The 26,261-nt window shown below is 35.4% G+C and overlaps 1 protein-coding gene across 1 annotated transcript in view; it reads left to right on the top strand.

Moving 5' to 3' along the window:
* LOC150103479 (sodium-dependent neutral amino acid transporter B(0)AT3-like) overlaps positions 1-22,389 on the top strand; it is a 47,332-nt gene extending 24,943 nt beyond the window's left edge. Inside the window, exons 7-10 of the mRNA XM_090398485.1 lie at positions 2,479-2,680; positions 5,015-5,174; positions 6,402-6,564; positions 22,126-22,389. Coding sequence (XP_090254611.1) covers positions 2,479-2,680; positions 5,015-5,174; positions 6,402-6,564; positions 22,126-22,389 — 789 coding nt within the window. The remainder of the gene's footprint in view (positions 1-2,478; positions 2,681-5,014; positions 5,175-6,401; positions 6,565-22,125) is intronic.
* The last annotated feature ends 3,872 nt before the right edge of the window (positions 22,390-26,261 follow it).

Here is a 26,261-nt window from a genome sequence, read left to right as displayed (position 1 = left end):
TCGTGGTGACTAGCAAGGCGGTCACTATTGCTGCTAGGTTGGGGCTTGCTTGTTCGTTAGATGCTGTATTCTTTGAGCGCACTGCATCCGCGTAGGTTTTGTTTGTGTGTGTGTGTGGGAGGGTTCTTTCCTGATTTATCGGGTTTGGATTTCTTTGTTTTGGGATGATCATCCTGGTTGCTCCAAGTGGCCATTTGAAGTGGAGGCTCGGTAATTCTTACCGCCCAACGATTTTTAGGATGGAGGCTACAACCTTTATAATTGGCGGGATGAGGCCTCCTGCAGTTGGCACATCTGGCCGGTGTGGTTCTTGCCTTGATGTAGGTAGTGATTGAGTGGTTTTCGATTAATTTTAGTCACCTGTACAGTAGTCTGCTTTGCATAGCTTTTGGGCATGGCCAAATTTCTGTCATTTATGGCATTACCCTGCTGAAGCTCTTTTTCTGATTGGTTCTATGGTGATCCAGAGACCGCAGACTGCAGTTAGCTTGTAAATCGATTTTTGGATATTGTTGATTTCGACGAGCACTAGTGGCATTGGTTTTTTGTCTGTTCTGTACATTCTGCTAATCTTGAATAGGATCAGGCCCTGGTTGATGAGGTCTGCTGTAATTTCTTCTGAGGTGATGCCCTTGGAGGTCTACCTTCAATTTTTTTCGCTGCTTAGAGAGAAGGTGCGGTATTGCAATTTAGAGTTGTCCACCATTTTGGTCATCTGTCTGTAGTGGGAAGCTTGGATTTTTATCCCCTCATCTGTGTTTTTGGCCCAGGAGTAGGCAATGATTTGTTCCCTGAAGATCAGTGAGACCGAGGTCTACTTTTTTTTGTCTCGTAGTACTACGGGGGGGGGACCTTTTCTTTCTTGCTTGAGACGTCTTGTGTAGGTGAGTCGTCCTCCTCCATGTGGTCATCTTTGGTCCTGCGTCTTTTGCTGGTGTGTTCTTCCTGGGAGTCCGTCTGCCGGAACTCTTCGGCTGAGGAGACTGTTGTATTTCCTTCTGTATCTGATTCTTCGCCTTCAAGATCGTTTGTTAGTGCGTACAGGTTTAGGAAACCAGGCCACTTGGTATAGAACTTCTTCAGCAGTTTATTGAACAGGTCATTTAATCCCACACTTGGTTTCTGTCCAAGTGTGGGATTAAATCGTTCGGGTTTATGTTGTCCATAGTAAGTATATTTATAGAGTGTTACCTGCAGTTCAACCGCTAGAGTTTACAGTCGTTTGTTACCGGCCGTGGAAACGCTTGTGGGTTATTCCGATTCTCATATGTTATCCACAGGTTTTAAAATAACAAAATCAGTATTTAAAATACACCAGCTTTGTACGAAAGGAGCGCTTTGAATACACTATTACAATTCTACTTCATAATATAATCAACAAATACATGACTAAATCCACTAATCATATTGTCAGGCAATTCACTTGATATTACTCATAGTTGAAAATACTATAATTTTTTATTTATTTGGCTAAATGGGTGAAGCAAGAATGTTTTTCATATTCCCCTTTATCTGTAGAAGAAAATGTATGAATGGGGTGTTATTGAGCTATAAGCTGTGGTCTTGGCGAGGTAACATCAATAACCGACACTCAGTTAAAACGTCATCGGCTGCAGCATTGCCATCCATTATTCTCTGTACTCTATTCATATACTATAATCCTTATAGTCCTTATAAGGACTGGCTTAAAGGGGCGAAGCAAGACAGTGTAGGGATAAGGTGTTATTGAGCTATTAAAGCTCTGATCATGACAGGAGGGTAACAGCAATAGCCGAGCCTCAGTTAGATCTTCATTGGCTGCAGCATTGCCATCCATTACCCTCCAAGGGTATTAATCACCGCATCTCACGGTCGATTTAATTTTTCTTTTATACCCATATACTATGATATACTATATATACTATATACTATTTTCTTTTATACCCATATACTATGATATACTATATACTATTTTCTTTTATACCCATATACTATGATATACTATATATACTCTAATAATGAGATGAAAATTTATTATTATTTAGTTATAATATAACTTTTATGGTGCCTTGTATATTTTAAATTTTATTTTAGAGAGTTCATGAAGTAATTCAGAATTTTTGGATATTTTTGATTCAAAATTAATGTTGCAGTAGTAATTATAATAGATATTTTGCATTTATATTACTATAATTGAAATAAATGGATAATATAAAATGGATAAAAACTAAAAGAGTTTCGATAAAAACAAGATGGTGAGAATTGCCTCCTGCATTCCTATCCTTATGGTCTAACAAGTTTGACAGACGTGCGCTTAACTGCAAGGAGAGGTGGAAACCGACTGCCTACCGATTTCCCAAAATAAGTTCACATTCCCTTGCGAAATAAGAAACCCTTTAGAAGGTTTTGTTTTAAGAGGAAAAACATAGATAGATATAGAAACTCTTCGCGTAAACAGCATTCTTTATTTTGTCAGCGTTATTTTTTTTTCTCCTTCAGACTGCATCAGGTACAGGATTGGCATTCATAGCATTCACCGAGGCAATCAATCAGTTTCCAGGAGCACCTTTCTGGTCTATACTTTTCTTCTTAATGCTGTTCACCTTGGGAATTGATTCTCAATTTGGAACGCTAGAGGGCGTTATAACCTCAATCGTGGACATGAAGATATTTCCAAACCTCCGGAAAGAACTGTTAACAGGTAAGGACTCCAATAACGTTCTCAAATTATTATGACAAAAAAAAAAAAAAAGAATAAATAATGAAAATGATGAAATTATTCTTCAGATCGGTAGCTAATAATGTTAAACTAATTCATTTCTATGTCTAACCTATAAATAATATTTATATAACAATTATCTTGAATTCATTTCCGATATACTCTTTGTTTTTATTTTACTAAAAACTCCAAATATTGTCCAAATTTATTAAATCTTTCTGATAACGTTCAGCAAAAAGTCATTATATTTGGTACAAGATTTAGGAGAGTTTGTTTTCTAAAGCAAATATACTAATTATTCTATTTTTTTAATCATTTCATTTCACAAACACCTCGTGGAATCCAACAATCATCCTTGACACCACTCCATACAAGCGACGCTGAAGTCTCGTGCCTTCACTCTATACAACAAAGCGTTTCTTAGTGGTCATCTGCAAAGCAAAATTTCGTCGAGGCACAGTCTCCATGGTGGGTGTCGAAACCGTTCCACAGTATTCAGATTGGATTTAACCATATCCTTGCCTAGAACAGATGTTCAATTGGATTGAGACCTCGTGATTGAGCAAGCCAATATAGAATAGTAAAGCATCTTCAATCTCGGTACCATTCTAAAATGATCTACGCCTTTCGTGGCGACTCATTACCCTGCCGAAAATAACCGATACTATACAGATATACTGCGAGTAGGAAGGAATGGAACTAACTGGTAACAATGCTAAGTAAGCACTCACTAGTATTGGAGAGTCGCCAACGATTATCATGAAAGTACTTCCTATAACATCCCATCACTTTCAGTGTTGCCCCTGCATGTCCCATTGATTTATTCGGCTCTCATCACACACACACACACACACACACACACACACACACACACACACACACACACACACACACACACACACACACACACACACACACACACACACACACACACACACACACACACACACACACTATCCCTGCCGTCAGCGTGAAACAATAGGAACTTAAATTCACAATATTCCATTTCTTATCTGTAAGAGTGTGCGTGATCCTTGTAAGCCTTTGTCGATATCTCCTATCAACAGGCCGAAGTTTAAGACTTTTGTATCTCTCAGACCCCGAGACTGCTGTCACTGGGATGTTTTCTGACCGTCGAATTATACTCAGCACACTTTAGGAACTGTTACCACTCGTTTCTGGATACTTTTTACAAAATAATTAATAATAAAATACGCATAAAGTGAATTATATATTGGTATAGCATTAAGGTGCTTCCGTAGCTCAGTCGGTATAGCCCTTTTGTCGGAAAGACCTTGGCTCGATTCCCGTCGATGACGTGAGGAACCTTTATCTGGGTCTCTTTCGACTAAAGGTGAGTAGGTCGGTCTCATACGAAGGTAGGGAGTATTTTCAACCCACCTGGAAACTCGGGTTTTTCATCTCCCAGAACAGGCAAACCTGCCTCGTAAAAAAACATACACGGCTACAGTCAAAATATACTTAGGGCAAGGGAAACCACCTTGCTCATAATTATCATCCCTGGTTTCAGTTGCAACCCTCTCATAAGAGAGGATGCTACAAATTAGGATTAGAATAGCATTAAGATAGAAAATAAAAAAGGACTTAACAGAACTGTTGCATTTGGTGTGTAAGTTGACGTTAATTTTATTCTAAGAATTGTGATAAAAAATTTGCACCAAATGATATCGAATATTTATTCACGAATGCCAAAATGGGAACAAAGGAATGTTAAAATACTCTGCTATCTTATTGGATTGTCCTTGATTGAATCCAGTTTGACGTGTCTTTTTTTTTTTTTTTTTTTGAAGTTGGGTGAAATAGCAATTATTACCTCGTGTGCGCATTTTGTCTCACGGGATAAAAAAACGCCGTCTTTTCTGAAGGGGACGGTCTCCCTCATCCATCTGAGCTCGACTAACTTACCTTTAGTTGAAATCCTTATAAAGGGACTTCGCGTCCTAGATGGAACTGAAACTCAAGTTTTTCCCAAATGAACTGCCGATCTTCCAGAGGTCTAACATCCAAACAGTTCTTAGTCAAAGGATACATTTCTTTATATCCGGATATGAAGCCCGCATATGAAGAGAGCTACAATCAGCATGGTGCAGACACTATCAGGTAAACGTGTACATTATCAAATGCATGGTATTTTAGCCACCAGATGGCAGTTAGGCGAACGGCATGAACAAATAGTTCGCCATTTCCATTTCATCTTAGAGCTAGCCTTAAGTCTTTATATTATCACCTATTATTAAACCAGATATCCATTTATTTCTGGATTTGTTAGTTCTTTTTTCTCCCTTCTATTTCTAGGTGCCATCTGTCTTCTTTGCTTTGCGCTGTCTCCTATCTTTTGCCACGGAGCGGGTAACTATATATTTATTCTCTTCGATAATTACAGTGGCAATTTTCCCTTGTTGATTGTATCTCTCTTTGAATGTATAACAATATCCTACATATATGGCTTAAAAAGGTAAGTCAGCCGTACGTGCTACTGTATTTTACTGATTTCAATTCTTTAAAATGGTGACGTTTACCAAGTGATGTACCTGTTGACTCTTCGCTCTTTTGCTATATTTGTTTAGCCATCAACGAATTTTTGATTCCCTCCATCATAAATATTACATTTTTTTTAGAGATCGGCTCCTAAATCTTCCATGTCGTAATGTCAGGTTAGTTTACATGTTTTATTTGTTATTTATTGTGCTTGACGTTATTGTAGTTGAAAAAAAAAATAAACTGTAGGTAGTTCTAAAATTCTTCCGTTAAATTGTCTGGCAGGACAGTGAAGTCAATCGGTGCGGAACATTGTAAACATGTCCCCATTACGCAGTGACAATTTTCTGAATAACAGTAGTTTTTTTTCCGCAAAAATTAATGATACTTATAGTAAGAGTTTTTTTTTAAAAAAAAGTAACTGTTTTTAAAGCAATTGTTTTTTGCATGTTACAGTTTTTAGAGTAAGAAGTTATAAATTTCTTTAGATGAATATGTTCGTTTCAGAAAGCAAAAGATAATAAAAATGAAAATAAAAAGTAATAAAAAAACAGAAAGAAATCAATAATTTATTAGTGATCATATTTCTAATTTTTTAATTTCATCTCGATTTCGTTTAATTCCATCGCTATTAACAAAGCGATTCAAAATAATAATTCTTCTATTCCTCTTTGGCTTGAAAATTAAGTTTATTAAAACTTGTTATTTACGATAAACACTGCTTTCATTCATATGTCAAAATAACTACACATTTTTTTTTAATTTAATTTATTTAATTTATAATAACAAATGGTGTATTTACAAGAATGCTATTATAAAACATAATTTTTCGTTATAGATATTTATCCGTATTAAATTAGCTTTCTATTTATTTTATCAAAATGATATTAAAATAATATTTTGATTTTCTAAAATAATTTTTTACTAAATTCAAATATTTCAATATTGAATTTGCAAATAATGTCCATAATATCTGTAAATATTTTCAAATATGTTTATAACGAAATCAAAGAGCTGAAAGTTTCACAGATTGAATGAATACAAATATATTTTACATTCGTATAATTAATTTCCCTTTTTTTTTGTTAAATACAATACAATGGATTAGAGTGTAAGCTCGCCTTTTTCAAGAATAGTTTCTATTATTTTAAAAGATAAACTTATAATATAATTTAATATAATTTTTTTTTTCTATTTTTAACAGATTTAGTGACGATATTGAGCTAATGACGGGTCGCAGACCGAGCTATTATTGGTTTTTCTGCTGGAGATATCTCGCTCCACTCACCATGATAACCATCCTGACGGCCAGCTTCTTCAAAATCACTACGGATGGTAGTGGATATGAAGCATGGGACAAAGAATTGGTAAATTATACTAAAAGTATAATTTCTCTGTCATTTTCATTGTTACTCATTGTTAACGTTATGTTTAATTGCTGTTTTCATGACTGACTCATATTTAAATATAGAGGCAAAAAATAAGTATTTTTGAATAAATGATAAATAATTCTAATGAATACATAAATATTATTTTTAAAAAATATTCAAAATACTTCTATTCCTAAAACTTTGCAAAACAAAAAAAAAATTCTTCGTAAACAATTCTTTAGTGAGGATAAGATAATTTGATATTCCATCAATCAACCACACCACACTATATATGATTATAAGACTGAAAAAGTTCTTTTTAGGACTTCCAGGGTAACAATTAGCAATGCTGAACCGAGGAAGTAAACTGAGGTTCGGCTGTTGCTGTTATCCTGGGTGTGAGTTTTTGAGTTCGCTCCCTTAGGGCTTTTGCCTTAAAGGAGCACCTTGAGTCTCCGGGGAAGGTGTTCTCCGGCACGGCCCGCTGAGGGGTTCTTGTCGGTGAATTATTTTCCTCGGAATTTGAGCGGTTCTGCTCAGGAGTGGGGGAGCCCATCGGGGTGCTAGGATGGGGCGGCCGACACTGAGTGGAACCAACGCTGAGCGGTTCTGCTTAAACGGGGAGCCCGTCGGGGTGCTTGGACGGGGCGGCCGTCAATGAGTGGAACCAACGCTGAGACATGGACGGTCTTTCGCCCACTATGGAGTGGCCTAGAGATCGTCCGATTTTTTGAGATTTTACCCTTTACTTACTAATCAGGGTAACAAATAGCAATGCTGAACCGAGGAAGTAAACTGAGGTTCGGCTGTTGCTGTTATCCTGGGTGTGAGTTTTTGAGTTCGCTCCCTTAGGGTTTTTGCCTTAAGGGAGCACCTTGAGTCTCCGGGGAAGGTGTTCTCCGGCAGGGCCCGCTGAGGGGTTCTTGTCGGTGAATTATTTTCCTCGGAATTTGAGCGGTTCTGCTCAGGAGTCGGGGAGCCCATCGGGGTGCTAGGATGGGGCGGCCGACACTGAGAGGAACCAACGCTGAGCGGTTCTGCTTAAACGGGGAGCCCGTCGGGGTGCTTGGACGGGGCGGCCGTCAATGAGTGGAACCAACGCTGAGACATGGACGGTCTTTCGCCCACTATGGAGTGGCCTAGAGATCGTCCGATTTTTTGAGATTTTACCCTTTACTTACTAATCAGGACTTCCAGGGTAACAAATAGCAATGCTGAACCGAGGAAGTAAACTGAGGTTCGGCTGTTGCTGTTATCCTGGGTGTGAGTTTTTGAGTTCGCTCCCTTAGGGTTTTTGCCTTAAGGGAGCACCTTGAGTCTCCGGGGAAGGTGTTCTCCGGCACGGCCCGCTGAGGGGTTCTTGTCGGTGAATTATTTTCCTCGGAATTTGAGCGGTTCTGCTCAGGAGTCGGGGAGCCCATCGGGGTGCTAGGATGGGGCGGCCGACACTGAGTGGAACCAACGCTGAGCGGTTCTGCTTAAACGGGGAGCCCGTCGGGGTGCTTGGACGGGGCGGCCGTCAATGAGTGGAACCAACGCTGAGACATGGACGGTCTTTCGCCCACTATGGAGTGGCCTAGAGATCGTCCGATTTTTTGAGATTTTACCCTTTACTTACTAATCAGGGTAATAAATGGCAATTCTGTAGCCAATGAAGTTTTAACTGAGGCTCGGCTATTGCCGTTACCCAGCCATGACTACAGCTTTTTTAGCTCAATAACATCCCATCCACACAGATTATCATCATTCAGATGACGGGATAAAGAGTCAAGGACTCAGTCCATCGCCCAGTTCTTTTAAGAACTATATGATTATGACCCGTGTGGTGGCCGGGATAAGAATAGCCCCAATGTAGCTCATGCATATCGTACGAGGCGACTAAAATGGGTAGCCTGCGATTGTAATGGATGGCAATGCTGTAGCCAATGAAGTTCTAACTGAGGCTCGGCTATTGCTGTTACCCTCCTGCCATGATCAGAGCTTTATATAACTCATTAACACCTTATCCTTACACTGTCCTCTACAGATAATGGGGAAGATAAAAAGCATTCTTGCTTCGACCCTTTAAGTCAGTCCTTATAAGGACTATATGATTATGATTAGAGTGACCTTTGGGATGGATCAGTCGACCGTGAGATGCGGTGATTGATTCATTCAATCCAATACCATTGGAGGGTAATGGATGGCAATGCTGTAGCCAATGAAGTTCTAACTGAGGCTCGGCTATTGCTGTTACCCTCCTGCCATGATCAGAGCTTTAATTAATAGCTCAATAACACGTTATCCCTACACTGTCCTCTACAGATAACTGGGAAGATGAAAAGCATTCTTGATTCGCCCCTTTAAGCCAGTCCTTATAAGGACTATATGATTATCCTATCCTCATTAAAGAATGGTTTAAGAAGCATTTTTTTTTGTTTAGCAAAGTTTTAGGAGTAGAAGTATTTTGAATATTTTTAAAAAAATAATATTTATGTATTCATTTGTTATTGTATGGAGGTAGAAAAATTCTGGAGTCCTTTTTAGGACTTCCAGGGTAATGAATGGCAATGCTGTAGTCAAAGAAGTTTTAACTGAGGCTCGGCTATTGCCGTTACCCAGCCATGACTGGAGCTTTTAGCTCAATAATATCCCATCCACACAGATTTTCTTCATTCAGATGACGGGATAAAGAGTCAAGGACTCAGTCCATCGCCCAGTTCTTTTAGAACTTTAAGAATATTATTGTGACAGTTGATACCTGTCACATTCTGCCTTTAGCGTAATAGTTTCATTTTATTCCAATATAGGGGAGTTTACCTCATCACATTCACATAATGGTAATATGATATAAAATTGGTTATAATAATATAACCAATGATAATGTCCTCTCGCTTGAAATGCCAGTTACCCTATTCTTATAAGGAGTTGGTATGACCTTTTTTTATCTCTTAAAACAAGTAACCCAGCCAGAACGACTCATCTCATTAACATATATAATACACTCGCCTCATGGACTTATTTGCATTTGGCGGTAACGTAAAACAAACCAAACCTGCCCAGACACACACTTCCTATTACATCCGTAATTCTACTATATCATTCAATCGATTCGACAAATTTTTCAATATAGTTTCTCATATTTCGTATATACCCTAATAATTCTAAGAGAATCGTATAAAAATAGAAAAAATCAAGGATAAACGTAGGGGAACAAAATACGTATCCACACATAACATCTGTTGATATCATCTGTCAATTTATCTTAAACAAATTTAAAATACATTTGTTCCTCACAAATCGAACACAGGTCTTTCCAACCAAAAGGCTTTGTCTATAGTACCGACTGACCTACGAAGGCTCAATAATTTTTTTTTTAAATTATTATTTCTCAGGTAAATTGCATACATTATATGAAGACAATTATGCATAACAAAAACTTTCTCGTACATAAAGTTTTTTTAAATAATAATAATAACAATAACTGTTTACAGCATATATTATTATAATATTAATAATGATGATTATTACAGATGTTTCTTTGCAATTTTACACTCTGTATATACAATATCAATGGATATAATCACTCTATATTGCATACTTTTGTTACAGTTATTTACACACATTTGTTCACATATGATACATTACTTACATTTGTTTACATATGATACATTACTTACATTTGTTTACATATGATACTTACATTACATAAATTTTTGTTTACATATGATACTTACATTACATAAATTTATGTTTACATATAATACATACATTACATACTTTGGTTTACATGTGATATGTACATTACATGCTCTTGGTTACATATGATACATCTTGGATGAGAACTAATTTCTCTGCTTTCATCCTCGAAGCTTATATGCAAGCTTATCTGAGGATGACACCAATTAGTTATTATTTATTGTTTTTTTTTTTTTTTGCTGCGTTGGGAAGCTACGAAATCTATGATTGAGAAATTCGCGCGTGCGCACTCACGCACGCACGCACGCACGCACATACACACAATAACTTGGAATGTATTGATGCGTCGCTGAACTGGAAGCCTGAACGAATATATTGTGTTTCATTAAGTTTGTATGGTATTTTGGGCGCGTGTTTCTTGTTCATAGTATGTCCTTAAGAGCTCTTTTCAGGCTATTGTAGTTTGTAAGGTTTTTGTATTCAAAAGGTAATTTGTTTATCATGTCTGGGATGTAGAAGTTTCGCGTGACCTTTCCGTAGTGATTATTGTATTTATATGTGATATAATTAGTTGTCTGAGGTCTTGTTATACGCTATGTATTTCTGACTGTCCTGTAGTTGGCATCGAAATAATGTTTTAGCAAAGGTATAGTGACATAAATGCTTTGCTGTCAGTATTTTGTGTTCTGACATTGCAACGTATATAAGGTCGTTATTTTCTCTTTTTCCCCAAAAGATCAGTGTTTTATCATTTTGTACTGTAGTGACATTAATCTATTTAATTTGTAGGGTGCACAGAAAGCATACGTTGTTATAGCTTATCTTAGTATATTTTGCCATAGTGCTTTGTATATTAGTGTTTTTAGGCGTATGGGAACTATGTCTTTTAACCTGTAGAGTTTGCCACTTATTGTTCGGAGTTTGTTGTGTAGATGGTTTATGTGGCTATTCCAGTTCATATCTGCATCGAAATAAATTCCAATGTATTGTATTGTTTCAACCTGAGTGATTGTAGTGGTTTTGCTGTTCTGTGTGTTTTTTATGTTGGAAAGTGGATGTTGGATGGTTATATATTTGTTATCAACTGGACGAGTCAGTGGATTTCTGAATATCATTAATTTTGTCTTTTCTGAGTTTAGGTGTATGGAGTTTTTCGTGAGCCATTCTATGATCAGATTTATGTTATGTTGCATATTTGTTTGGGCTATGCTTGCGTTATTATGGATGGATATTATTGCTGTATCGTCTGCATATTGGAATATCTTACCTTTGAGTGGTAACTGATTAATATCGTGCGGGTAAATGTTGAATAGAGTTGGGGAGAGTACAGCTCCCTGTGGTACTCCACAGGTTACTGGTAGCTCTCTGCTTCGGTTTGACCCGATACGTGTGATACGCTTTCTATTTTGAAGGTAGTTTGTAAACCACCTGTGAAGAGGCCCGTCTATTCCAACATGCCTCAGCCTTTCTAACAAAGTTCGATGTGTAAGTGTATCGAATGCTTTAGTCATATCAATAAAGACTACCATGGCAATTTTGTTTTTGTTTAAGGCGGTATTAATTACGTCTGTAAAGTCTTCCAAGAGAGATGCTGTTCCCTTATTTTTCTGAAAACCATAGAGTGTTTTGGGGATAATATGAAAGATCTCAGTGTATGCTGTGAGTTTCTTCAGTATGATCCACTCCATAATTTGATTGATAATTGGTAATGTTGCTATGGGTCTGTAATTGCTGATTAAATTTCTTTTTCCATGTTTGTATATGGGTGTGATTATGGCGGTCTTTAGCATACTTGGTATCTGTCCTGTTTTAAATATTTTATTTATTAATTTTAGTAGGATAGGACTTAAACTAGTTGCATGTTGCTTTATATCTTTAGGTCTCATACCATCAATTCCTGGGCCTTTGTTTGGTTTGATTTGATGTATTGCTGAGAGAAGTTCTGCTTCTTTTATGGTTGGAAACCATAATGTCTGTTTTGATTGTGGTCCAAGTGGAGGGTCTCGTTTTGCGATTGGGGGATATATTTCTGTGCAGTTCTTGGATGGAATCTGCAAAGTATTGGTTAAAGTCATTTGCTAGTTGTTGGATAGGTTTTACGTCTTTCATTAAGCTGTGTTTTATGGTTTCGGAGGCAGTGGTGTTGAGAACAAAATCTAGCATCTCATTGATCGGATGCCAGGTTTGTTTCATGTTGTTTTGTGCATAGGTTAGTTTGTCTCTGTAGTAGCTTTTGGCATTTCTGATTTGTGTTGTAAGGCGATTCCTTGTTATCTTATATTCAGTTTTTAAAGCTGTGTTTATTTGGATATCGCTTTAATTCTTTCCATAAAGCATCCTTTCTGTATTTCTAGGATTAAGTTTTGTGTTATCCAAGGATTTTGTGTTGTTTTTGAACGAATTCTGACTTTCTTTGTAGCTTTCTTATATATTTCCTCGAGTGTGAGTTTAATGTTATTGTATAAGATATCTGCTGAATCTGATGCCAGATGTTCTCAGTCTGTTTTTCTTATTTCGTGGTTGACTGTTTCTTCGTCTATTATTGTTTTCTGTCGCTTTTCTTCTGTGGGACATTGCATGGATATTGTCTTGGTGTGCAGGTTTAGAGCGGTGAAGTAATGGTCTGCTACTTTGCACTTTATGATTGATGCAGTGTAACTGTTTGGTGGTGCTCAGACGTTTATATGATCTAGACAGGAGTCAGTGATTGTATTTCCTAATATTTCTTCTCTAGTACATGATGTTATTGTTGGTATTAGATTATACATGGATAGCGTGTCTAGGTATTGTACAGTGTTGTTCTGGTTTTCGTTTGCAATATTTATGTTTATATCGCCAATTATCATTAGGTATTCGGTTGAGCATATTTCTTGGCTTGAAAGCCAGCAATTGAGTTCGTGCAAGAATTTTATCATGTTTAGGTTTGGTGGCCTGTAAATAGCATTTAGTATTATGGGATGCTGTCTATTGGTGGTATTAGTGATTTCCAGGCAAAGGGTTTCAGAATGCTCAAACTGATAGGCCGTTTCTTTTGCTATTAATTTTTGTTTGATAAATGTTAATATTCCACCCCCTCTTTTTGTTTGGCGGCATGATCTATATTGTTGGAAGCCTGGAATTTGGAAAGCAGTCGCTTCGTCATTAGTTATGGATACTTCTGTAAGAATTAATATATCAATAATATCAGTGTAATTCCTCAGATAAGTCTCTAACAATAACCAATGTTTTCGGATGCTTCTGATGTTAATATACAAGATTGAGAGACCTCTCGCTTGTACTGTGTGTTGTTTCCATGCATCAAGCGATTCGAAAGTACAATTACGGATATATTCTGGTGTAATTACATCTATCTGATGGTTCACATTCATTTTTGTTGTGTTGAGATCTTCTTATTGAACTAAGTTGGAGTCTTTTGTTTCACTCTGGCAACCTGTCTATATCTTCCGAGCTTTATATTTGTATAGACTTTGAAGTCTGTGACTTTCTCAAGAATATTTTGCCGTCTTTGATCCATAAAAATTGATACTTTTTTCTGTTTTTTCTTTTCTTGCTTGGTTCAAAAGATTCTGATTGAAAGGTGTTAAATACTCAGATAGAAAGATTGGCGTTGTCTTGCGATGCATTTAAATCCTTGACTACTGTTTTTTTCAGTCTGCTGGATTTTATGAGATTGTCTCTTGTAGCCTTGCTTGTCAGACGAACTATGACTGGTGCGGGTCCTGGCGAGTCTTGTTTTTTGTTCTTCCTGGGAAACCGATTTATGGTCTGAATATCATTATGATCTAGGGGGATGTCAATTGCATGGCCTAACTTTAAAACTACGTCTCTGAGATTTTCTGTGGATTCAGTTTCTGGAAGACCGTTTATGACAAGGTTTTCTTTATGTTGCTGTTGGTTTAAAACTTCGTATTGTAGTTTCAGGAAATTAAATTCTTGACGGAGTTCCGATGTATCTTTTATCAATTTTTGCTGCCTGTCAGTTAATGCGTTAATGCTGGTTTTAATGTCTTTTACTGTCAGTAAGACTTTTTCGACTTTAATAATAATAATAATAATAATAATAATAATAATAATAATAATAATAATAATAATAATAATAATAATATAAGTATTATTATTATTATTAAATAAAGAGGGCGCTTTAGCAGCAAGCAGTCCCAAGAACGCTATTTCGATGCTCCCATATTTTAAGTTGCAAAGCAGATCTTTTCCTGCGAATTAAAATTTAAAGTACACCAGTGAACCCCGTTCTTCAAGATGAACATACAGATGTAAAAACTGTATATCTGTTAAGTAATAAGTAAAATATAAGTATTCAAAGTTCGAAGTATACGTTGGTCAACTACGCGAGATGAGAACAAAGGAAGACGCCATATTAGAAAATACAGCAAGATCGTCAAACAAGAAATATGAAGTGCTACAAATGCCAAGAAGACCTAACGGGGGAAGAAAACCACGTAACATGTAGGAACTGCCAAAGAAACATGCATTTTTTATGTTCAGGATTGTCCGAGACTACTTGGCAGCGAAAATCAAACAAGAATCGTGACAAGTGGAAGTGTCCCCATTGCAGAGACAACAAAGGAACATCGCCTTCGACCGCAGGCGGAAAACAGCCAATGCAGAAAACAACCGCAGGCAGTAAACAGCTATCAACAACAGAGGGAATTAAAAACAAAGAAAACAACAACGGAAACCCAGGTGAGCCATCTTTAAATGCATTACTTGAAAATAGATTACAAAACCTAAAAGACTGTTTAATCGATTTTGTTGGAGAACTATTTAAAAAACATACCGCACAAATTACAGAAAAATTCAACCAATATGAGGAATTTATTAAATTTAATAATAACTCGATAGAAGGTATGTTACAGACCGTTAGAGAAATTAAAAACTGCATCAAAGAGCTAACTGAAAGACAGCATAATTTAATTAAAGAGACAACGGACCTAAGGCAAGAACTAAACTCTCTAAAGCAACAGTACGAGCTCTCAAACCAACAGCAGCACAAAAATGACCTCCTCATAAATGGTCTCCCAGAAATAGCTACGGAACATCTAAGAGACACTGTAATACAACTAAGCCAAAAAATCGGCTCTCCCATTGAATCAAGAGGCATCCAGTCAGTGCATCGGTTACCACAAAAAAGGAAAAGAGAAAATAATACCCGTCCTTCTCCCGTCGTAGTGCGACTCACCAATAGCCTAACAAAAACTACACTTATAAAAGCTAGCAGGATTAAAAATCCAGTAGTAAAGGATCTGAAAGGAGACCACGACAACACCCCAATATACTTGTCTGAATACCTTACTCCACACTATCAGAAAATATCCTACCAAGCAAGGAAAGTAAAAACAGAAAACAATTACCAGTTTATATGGATAAGAGACAGCAAAATATTCCTTAAAAAGACACAAGACGCAAAACCAATCGAAATAAAATCCGTAGATGACCTCAACAGACTGTCACATTGAAAGGAATATATGACAACTCGTAAAGAAGGAACAGCACACCAACCAACATGAATGCACACCATCAAGCAGACGTAATCACCCCGGAACAAGATAATTGCCACATTTTGAAATCAATATCAGAATGGAAACAACTGACAATCCCCAAAAAAGGACTATCTATTCTCCACATCAACATCAGAAGCATTCAAAAATACTGGCTGACCCTGCAAGCTTATCTGAAGGAAGATATAGACGAAATAGACATTTTAATACTGACTGAAGTATCTACGACAAACGAAGAGGCAACCTCCTACCAAATGCCACACTTCTAACAACACAAACATTGCAGACAAACAAAACGAGGCGGTGGTATAATAATATTTACCAAACATAAACTAGAAGTAACAGAAATAAACTATAAATTAGAATACGCAGAAAACATATGCATCGAAATTAAAAACATCAAACAAGAAAACTCCCTGATATTAAACGCAATATACAGACCACCCAACTTAAGCACCACAAAATTCCTAGAAGAACTAAACAGATGGCTTTCAGCCACGAAAGTAGGCACCTCAAAATACTTGATAATAATAATAGGAGACATTAATATAAACATTAGGAACATAAATAACAACACAGAACAATACCTAGACCTATTATCGGCAAATAACATAACCTCATCCATACAGTCGTATACACGAGAAGAGATAGTCGGAAACACAACAACCGCAACTTGCATTGATCATATAAACACAAGGGCCCCTCCAAACCGCCACATAGCAGCCGTCATAACATGCAAACTAGCAGACCATTATTTCACAGCATTGCAGTTACACACTGAACCAGAACCCATAAAAATCACTGAGACTACAAAACAGTATCATAGCATTGTAAACGAAGCAATAGTGAACGATGAAATCAGAAAAACAGACTGGATGCAGATAGCATCTTTAGACTCTGCTGAAGCTGTATATAATAATCTTAAACTTGCATTTAACAAAATATATAACAAAGCATTAACAAAAATAAAAATACGCCCCCAAACGAAACAAAATCCATGGATAACAGACAACATACTAACAGACATACAAAGAAAAGATGCCCTATGGAAACAACTTAAGAAGTCGCCAAACAATATCGCTTTAAAAGCTGAATACAAAAGAAAACGGAATCTCCTAACAACCCAGATTAGAACGGCAAAAAGAAACTATTACAGCAACAAATTAACAACAGCGCAGAATGATATAAAGGAAACCTGGCACCTGATTAATGAAATACTGGACAATATACACAGAACCACTGCCTCAGAAACAATAAAACACAGCTTTGCCTGCGACCCCAAATCCCTCAAACAGTTGGCAAACAACATTAATCAGCACTTCGTGAACTCTGTCCAAAAGCTACAAGAAACAACCTTTCCTCACACAAACGAACATTCTCCACTAGGTCCACAAGCAACCCAGTCGATGTGGTTCCCCACAGTAACAAAAGAAGAAATATCACTGGCAATTCAACAAATTAATCTTAACAAAGGACCGGGGCTAGACGGAATCAGACCAAAAGACATCAAGAAACACTCAACCGACCTACTTCCAGTTATACAAAAACTGTTAAATAAAATCTTCGAAACGGGACACATACCTGAAACACGGAAGACTGCATTAATCACACCCATACACAAACAGGGAAAAAGAAACATAATAAGTAATTACAGACCTATCGCCACGCTGCCTGTAATCAACCAAATCATGGAGCGCATTGTACATCAGAAACTCTCCACATACGTTGAAAAATTTCAAATCATACCCAAAACACAATATGGCTTTCAAAAAAATAAAGGAACAGCAACACTCCTGGAAGATTTCACAGATCTAATAAACGCTGCATTGGATAAAAACAGAATAACATTAGTGGTCTTCATTGATCTAACAAAAGCATTTGACACACTAACACATAAAACCTTGTTAACGAAACTTACCCATATCGGAATTGGAGGTCGTCTACTCCAGTGGTTTAAAGCATACACGAAAAACAGAAAGCACATCACACGTATAGGATCAGCACACAGCAAAGAGGTACATGTAACCTGTGGAGTACCGCAAGGAGCTGTCCTATCTCCCATTCTTTTTAACATATACAGACACTACATAAGCCAACTCCCCCTAAAAAGTAAAATCTTCCAGTATGCAGACGACACGGCCATAGTATCCATTCACAACAATGCAAATATCGCTTACAAAAATATGCAAATCACTAACTGGTTAACCGAAAACGGCATATACTTTATATAAACCCTGGAAAAACAAAGCTAATGATATTCAAAACCCCCAAACCCTGCCCATAGAAACTAAATATCTCACAATCAAACATTCATCATCCTATACACAAAGTGCAGAACCTAAAATCACAACTATCACACAGGTGAAAACAACACGCTATCTTGGACTTCACTTCGATGCTGATCAAAGTTGGAATAGCCATACAAACTACCTACATACCAAGCTTAGGATAATAGCAAGCAAACTATACAGATTAAAAGACATTGCCCCAACCCACATAAAAATACTAATCTATAAAGCATTATGTGAAAACATTTTAAGATATGCAATCACATCATACGCATTCTGCGCAGACTACAGACTTAACAGGCTACAATGGTTGCAAGATAAAATGATAAAACTGATATTCTGGGAACAACCCACTCTTATGCAGGAAGCATGGACAAAACACAAAATATTTAAGGTGAAACACTTACGCCACTACACAGTCATGTTAAAACACTACTACAGCCCAACATATAGAGTAACTAGAACAACATATCAAGACCACAGTCAAGAAACTACATAACATATAAGTACAACAATCACGACGGCAAAGCCACCCGAAACTTCTACATACCTGACATGATAAACAAACTGCCGTTCGACAACAGAAACCTAGGAACATACAGAGAGCTAAAACAGGCACTATATAAATATTATAGTGAGAATGAAAATTAGAGCAATTCCTGTTTCTCTCTCTCCCCCACCACACATGCGCACGCACACACACACAAACCTATGACAACCCCCCCCTCTCAAAAACTATCACTACAAGAACACAAAGAAACAAACATACCACGTTTAAATCCAACCCTATTTGCACAAAAAAAAATAAATAAATAAAAAAAAAGCTAAACTGTAATAGCAGTCGAAGTGTTACAAGCACGTACCAACAAACAGTAAAATCAACACCTGGCTTGTGACCAGTATAGGAACACAACCATAAAGCCACCACCCTCTGTCATCTATTATCTTCCTCAGATAAGCTCTGCTAAGCTTCGAGGAAGAAAATTACCAACTTGCAAGAATCTGTTATACACACTTGTAATGCGTTATAAATATTATATATATATATATAATTACTACAGCAACTATGTATGCAATTCATCTGAGACATAAAAAAAAATAAAAAAAATAAAAAAAATAAAAAAATAAACAAATAAAAAAATAAAAAAATAATGATAATAATAATAAATAAATGAATAAAATAAATAAATTATTATTATTATTATTATTATTATTATTATTATTATGTATATTCTAAAATCAAAAATTCTGTATAATCCTTATAGTAATTGCTGTAAATATTATTATTGTAAGTAACTTATACTGAGACATAATAAATTGTTTTTTTTTTTTTTTTTAAATAAAAAAAATTATTACTATTATAATCAAGATAACTATGGTATATATGTATGTGTAAATATTTTAGCAGTGAACAAAAATATTATTTATTTTAAAAAAAAAATTATTATAATAATTTAAAAATATTAATAACTCTCCAGTATTTGTTATTCACAATTGTAATGTATTATATATATATATATATATATATATATATATATATATATATATATATATATATACGTGTATATCTCACGATCGATTGTTCATCCTTCTGCTCATCAATCAATCCCCTACGTGTATATAAAACTATTGTTGTATCTATGTATGTAATTTATCTGAGACAATAAAATGTTTATAAAAAAAAATTATTATTATTATTATTATTATTATTATTATTATTATTCACATAATTGATACACAGTCAAAACAAGATATCATATAAATAAAAATTGGACTGGTGATTCAGAACAATTCAGATTCTACCCAACAATCTAAAAATAGCCCGTCAGGTAGCGTCCTAAAATATGGACTGTTCTACGTAATGCTGTTTTTTGTAGGTTATATGGGGTCAATTCACTGATTTTTAATTGCTGTAAATAGTTGCACAGCTTCTTTGAAGTTGCACCAAGTGCACCGATAACTATTGGGATGCCTTTGGTGTGTTTAAGCCACAGTCGGCCAACTTCGATTACCAGATCTCGATATTTGTCATTTTTTTCCACTTCTTTGTTGTTAATGTTGTTATCACTGCGTACCGCGATATCAATAATCCAAACCTTACTATGTTCGATAATTGTGATGTCAGGTCTATTGAGTTCCAAATGCCGATCAGTTTGTATTCTAAAGTTCCAGAGAATTTTTGCTGTTTCGTTTTCCAATACAGTCTCTATTTTATGCTGCCACCAGTTATCAGAAGTACGAAAGCCATATTTTTTGCATACATCCCAATGAATTATTTTGACCTCTTGATCATGGCGGTATTTATAGTCATATTTTGCTGAAGGCACTGATTAGATGTTCTCCAGTCTCATCTTTCTGATCGCATAATCTGCATTTGCTGTTATTATCTATGTTCCAAATATTTGCTTTGATTGCATTAGTTTGTAATGCCTGTTCTTGAGCTGCTAAAATAAATCCGTCTGTTTCTTTTTTAATGTATCCATATTGTAGCCATTGCCACGTCTTGTTCTCGTCAATTTCGTCCTCAGTATCTCGAAGAAATTGGCCATGCAAGGGTTTATTTTTCCAGTGCACATATCGGATATTTTGTTGTTCATTTTTGTAATGGGATTTGTTTCTTGTTGCTTTTAGAAAGCCTTCTTGTGTAATTGCTTGAAGCATTGGCTCTGAGTTATTGTCGATGTAATTTCTTAAACCAATTTCTTCTTCTTCCACAGTCTGTCTCACTTGCAGCAGACCTCGTCCACCTATTCCCCTCGGTAGGTACAACCGTTCAACATCACTTCGTGGATGTAATGCATGATGCATAGTCATTAGTTTTCTAGTTTTGCAGTCTAGTTTGTGCAGGTCTTCGTTTCTCCAATCTATTATGCCAGCTGTGTATCGGATCTCTGGTATTGCTCAAGAATTCATTGCTCTAATTGTGGTTAATCCATTTAGTTTTGTTTTCAGAATTTTTCTAACCCTTTTGATGTATTCTGATGCTGCCTGTTGTTTAACTTTCGAGTGGAGGATATTGACTTCTAATATTCCTAGGTATTTATAGTGTTCGTCAGCTGAAATTGCCTTTATATATTTCTCTTGATCAAAATTAAAACTGCTAGTGTCATTAATTTTTCCTCGTTTAATAGATAAAATTGCGCATTTATCTAAACAAAATTCCATTTTGATATCCTGAGTGAAAATACGAACTGTGTTCAGTAAAGAATTTATTTGCTGGGCCGATTTTCCATATAGCTTCAAGTCATCCATATACAACAGATGGAAAATTTTAATATTACATTTAAGAATTTCATAGCCAAGTTTTGTTTTCTTCAGAATCATAGACAAAGATATCAATGAAATGTTGAAGAGCAACTGTGACTAGGAATCACCTTGGAAAATTCCACGTTTAATGCTGATATCTCCAAATTGTTTATCATTCATTATTAATGTTGTTTTCCATGATTTCATAGAGTAGCCAGAAACTAACATATGTTAGTTTCTGGCTACTCTATGAAATTTTATGTGGGTTAGGGCAATGTCTTTTAATCTGTATAGTTTGCTTGCTATTATCCTAAGCTTGGTATGTAGGTAGTTTGTATGGCTATTCCAATTTTGATCAGCATCGAAGTGAAGTCCGAGATACAGTGTTGTGTTCACCTGTGTGATGGTTGTGATTTTAGGTTCTGCGCTTTGTGTATAGGAGAATGAATGTTGAGTAGTGAGATATTTAGTTTCTATGGGCAGGGTTTGGGGGTTTTTGAATACCATTAGCTTTGTTTTTCTCGGGTTTATATATGTGCCGTTTTCGGTTAACCAGTTTAGTGATTTGATTGATGTCGTGTTGCATATTTGTGTAAGCGATATTTGCATTGTTGTGAATGGATACTATGGCCGTGTCGTCTGCGTACTGGAAGATTTTACTTTTTAGGGGGAGTTGGCTAATGTCGTGTGTGTATATGTTAAATAGAATGGAAGATAGGACAGCTCCTAATAATAATAATAATAATAATAATAATAATAATAATAATAATAATAATAATAATAATTAAAACAGTTTAAATGAAGTCTATTTTTTTTTTCCTTTCTCACAGGCGTCTACTGTAAGGAAAGAGTGGCCACCCTGGGCGAATATTCTTATTGCATTTCTAATCCTCATTGCAGTTATATGGATTCCTTTAGTTGCACTTTTGAGATCTTACACCAATATACGGATATTGCCAGAGGAAGAAGAATCGTGGTTTCCAGTTGAAGAACTAAAACAGTATTATAAAATATCGCCTCATAATGTAACACTTGTAGAGAGATGTTTATTTTGCATTTCGGATGACTCATCCAATACGGAAGACGAAGGTTGAAACGGTACTTAGCATTGAGCACAGTATTCATTTCCAGAATTTTAAGTACGAATATATTTAAATTTAAAATACATATTTAAAATACAATCGTTACGTTATAATAAGATATAATAAGATAAGAATAGCAAAGGACGTTACGCACAGAACGCTCCAGAAATTATACTAAACTGCAATATCAAGTTTAAAGATAAAATTAAATATAAGGTTTATAACTCTAATTTCTAAATATTTTTAAATGTACTAAATATAATTTAAAATGCCATTGAAAATATTGATTATTTAATTACTTACAAAATATTATTTTATTATTTAAATAATTTATATTAGTTGAAATGAGGAAAACAAATCATTTTGTAAACTTACAGCGCCATATGGTTTTAAATTCACTCACTGCCATTTAATGACATTGAAAGGACTGAAAACATTAATAAGTCAACGATTTCAAATGCAATGTCTCCAATTAACCTTTTTTAATTTATAGATACAGGAATAAAATTGAAAGACTTGATCGATGGAGTGAAATGCATAAAAATTTTTTAATTCGACATTTTGATTAGAATATCATGAATATCAATATTCATATAATACTCATCTAAATTTTCATCTATCATGCTAATAGACGAGACACCATTTCCATTTTAAAAACGTGTGTTTAATGATAATAATCAGTCAAGTTTCATTTGCTTTAGTTATCTAATCATTGCAGTTTAAAATGTTTATAATATTTCACAACTACACAAAAAGTACCATGTGAAGAATCAAGCATAAATAACGTAAGTCTACAAATGGAAATAAATACTTTGCATAATGTATTTGAAGTACTTTTCTTTAACTCAGCAATCATAAAGGGAAACAGTCCAATCCGGCCTGCACGTACTTTTCATTATAATCTTTGTAAATAACTCATTGTTCACTGTCAAATGGTTGTAATTCTAGTCAATTTTATTATAAACGCGTGCTATGCATGCATGTTTGAATGGGAGGTAGCCCAACATCGTCCCAAATATCAGGAATCATTTATATTATACATGATTAAAGTGATAACTTCATCTGATTTTTGCTTTTAAAAACGCAAGTATTTAGTACAAAAAGATTAATAACTTTATAAGAAGCAAAGCTTGTTTAATTATTATTATATTATTATTATTATTATTATTATTATTATTATTATTATTATTATTATTATTATTATATTATAACCCATTATTTGAAAATTAAAATTTATGATATTTCTATGTTGTAAATATTGATTATTATCATGCAATGCCTATCTAAAATTATATCTGATTATTACTTATATTAAATGATTGTTTGGCCTGTAGAGTAGCAATGGACAAAATTTCAACACTTCACATTATCATAATATTATAAGAACAGTTCAGAAATGATTTCTAAAATCAAAAATAAATAATATATATATATATATATAAAAATAATATATATATTATATATATATATATATATATAATGTAATTGGGCGTGTTGTTAACCGCTCCCCGCGGTTAACAACACGCCCTCCCCAGCAACCATTATACTGAAGATGCAAGAAAAATAAGTTGCTTTATTGCATCCCTGAATAAGGTAAGGAGGCTTTTGCAGTCTGTGTAATATATTTCTCAACAAATAGTGTAATTAGAGACAGCAGGAATAAAACCGGTGCTAAATAATTAATCACGTGTCCCCTCTCACAGAAACTATGCTACACAGACTCAAGCAAAACTATATGTTGCACCGGAAACAGTATCTAAAAACTCTTGTCCAATTTTTCAATTAAATGAAATAAGTGTTTGTTTTATTGCACTTGAAATTCTCGATTTCATTATAACAAATCACAAAGGATAACTTCAAATAAATTTCTACCACGAATCGAAATATACTACTATATAATGCATGTGTGAAAAATTCAACCAAGGGTTGAAACTTTGTGTTTCAACCGAGTTGAGCCTCCGGTAATGAGAAGTTCCGTCAGAACGATAAACGACACCCCGTCGTGAATGTGTTAAAACTAAGAAATACATAGTGAATGCTGTTATGACAATTTCAGATATTATGGAATTTGGTTGAAGAGAATTAGCATTTCAACTCAACAATTGTCGATGGCCTTTGTCTTTGGGTCGCGCGATCTTTCGTTAATACCGCACCAATCATATGCACGTCTTCATAGCTGCTCTCTCGTGTAAAACAAAATTTAATTTGTACGTACAAGTTCAATTGTATTTTTTTAATTGTATTGTATCAATTAAAAAAAAAGGTTGAATAATTTATAAGCGTATAGATATCACCTGTAAATCGTTGACGTGCCAGCAAAATTCTCGGACGGGACACCTCTGGTAGGCGTGCCATAGGTACGCCATGTATGCTCTAGGCATAGGGCAAGCGTTTTAAACTACATATAGCTGAATTTGAGTAATCCCAGAATGCTACTGTGTTAAAATAGCGTGTAATCGGAAGTCAAAACTTATGGCAGTTTCAGTCCTTATAAGGACTGGCATAAAGGGGCGAAGCAAGAATGCTTTTCACCTTCCCCATTATCTGTAGAGGACAGTGTAGGGATAACGTGTTATTGAGCTATTAAAGCTCTGATCATGGCAGGAGGGTAACAGCAATAGCCGAGGCTCAATTAGAACTTCATTGGCTACAGCATTGCCATCCATTATCCTCCAAGGGTATTAATCACCGCATCTCACGGTCGATTCTCCTCAACCCTACTATTGCAATTTCTTATAGTCCTTATAAGGACTGGCTTAAAGGGGCGAAGCAAGAATGCTTTTCATCTTCCCCGTTATCTGTAAAGGACAGTGTAGGGATAAGGTTATTGACCTATTAAAGCTCTGATCATGGTAGGAGGGTAACAGCAATAGCCGAGACTCAATGAGAACTTAATTGGCTACAGCATTGCCATCCATTACCCTCCAAGGGTATTAATCACCGCATCTCACGGTCGATTCTCCTCAACCCTACTATTGCAATATTGCAATTTCATCGCCTTAATGACTTAAATAAACATTTCATATATACAAAATAAAATGGTGTATGTACTAAACTCTCTGAAAAAGAGTTTAATTATAATATATTTATTTTCCTTAAAATATTCTTGGTTTAAATAAAAAAGGAAGAGTAAATCTTTGCTAGTTATAAATTTTATTTTGAATAAATAATGGAACCTAATATCGGTCAAGTTATCTCACTGCTTGAGTGATATCTCACAAATTTTACATATTTACAGTAATGACTATGATGTCATAATTCATAAATTACAAGAAATAGCCTGTTATTGATAAGATATCCAAAAAAAAGTTCTTTTTTAAATCAATTGAATTCTACATAGAAAAACGTAGCCTGACTTATTCCCAATCTTTGAATCCCCAACAGTGCTCCTTTATTACATAGGCAAAGTGGATACTATTTCCAACATTATTTCAAAGCCGAATATTTGTGGAAACTATGAAGGTTTCGTATGTTGATCTGAGAACTCACTAGGAAACAATCCCGAGTTGCCTTAGCTTGCACTACTTAAAAGACACGAGTGCTGCCCTAGTGTCCATGTATTCGCCTTTTATTAGTGCATTTGATAAAGGTTTCACTCTAAACCTTTATTAAATGCACTAATAAAAGTCAGTTCTATTCTATTGACTTAAATGCACTAATCAACTATTCTGACAGACTGTTTCGAACTGGTTGGTTCTCTTCATTGACCAGGCAGAAACCTTAAGACACCAAAAGCACTCTTTCAGTACTAAGGAATTCGAAATGTCATAGAAATATAGTTTTCATAAGTGAACTCTCAGTCATTACATAAAAGTAATTACTAAAAGAAAGAGCCATAAGGCTTCATTTCGGCGATGTAATCCTTAATACTGAACAAGGGTTTT

The sequence above is a fragment of the Typopeltis vanoorti genome, chromosome 9, assembly GCF_054136105.1.
Source record: "Typopeltis vanoorti isolate ZY-2024b chromosome 9, IOZ_Tvanoo_1.0, whole genome shotgun sequence".
In the NCBI taxonomy this organism is placed as follows: domain Eukaryota; kingdom Metazoa; phylum Arthropoda; class Arachnida; order Uropygi; family Thelyphonidae; genus Typopeltis; species Typopeltis vanoorti.
Note: the sequence above shows the minus strand (reverse complement) of the source record. Positions and strands in the feature narration are given on the sequence as shown.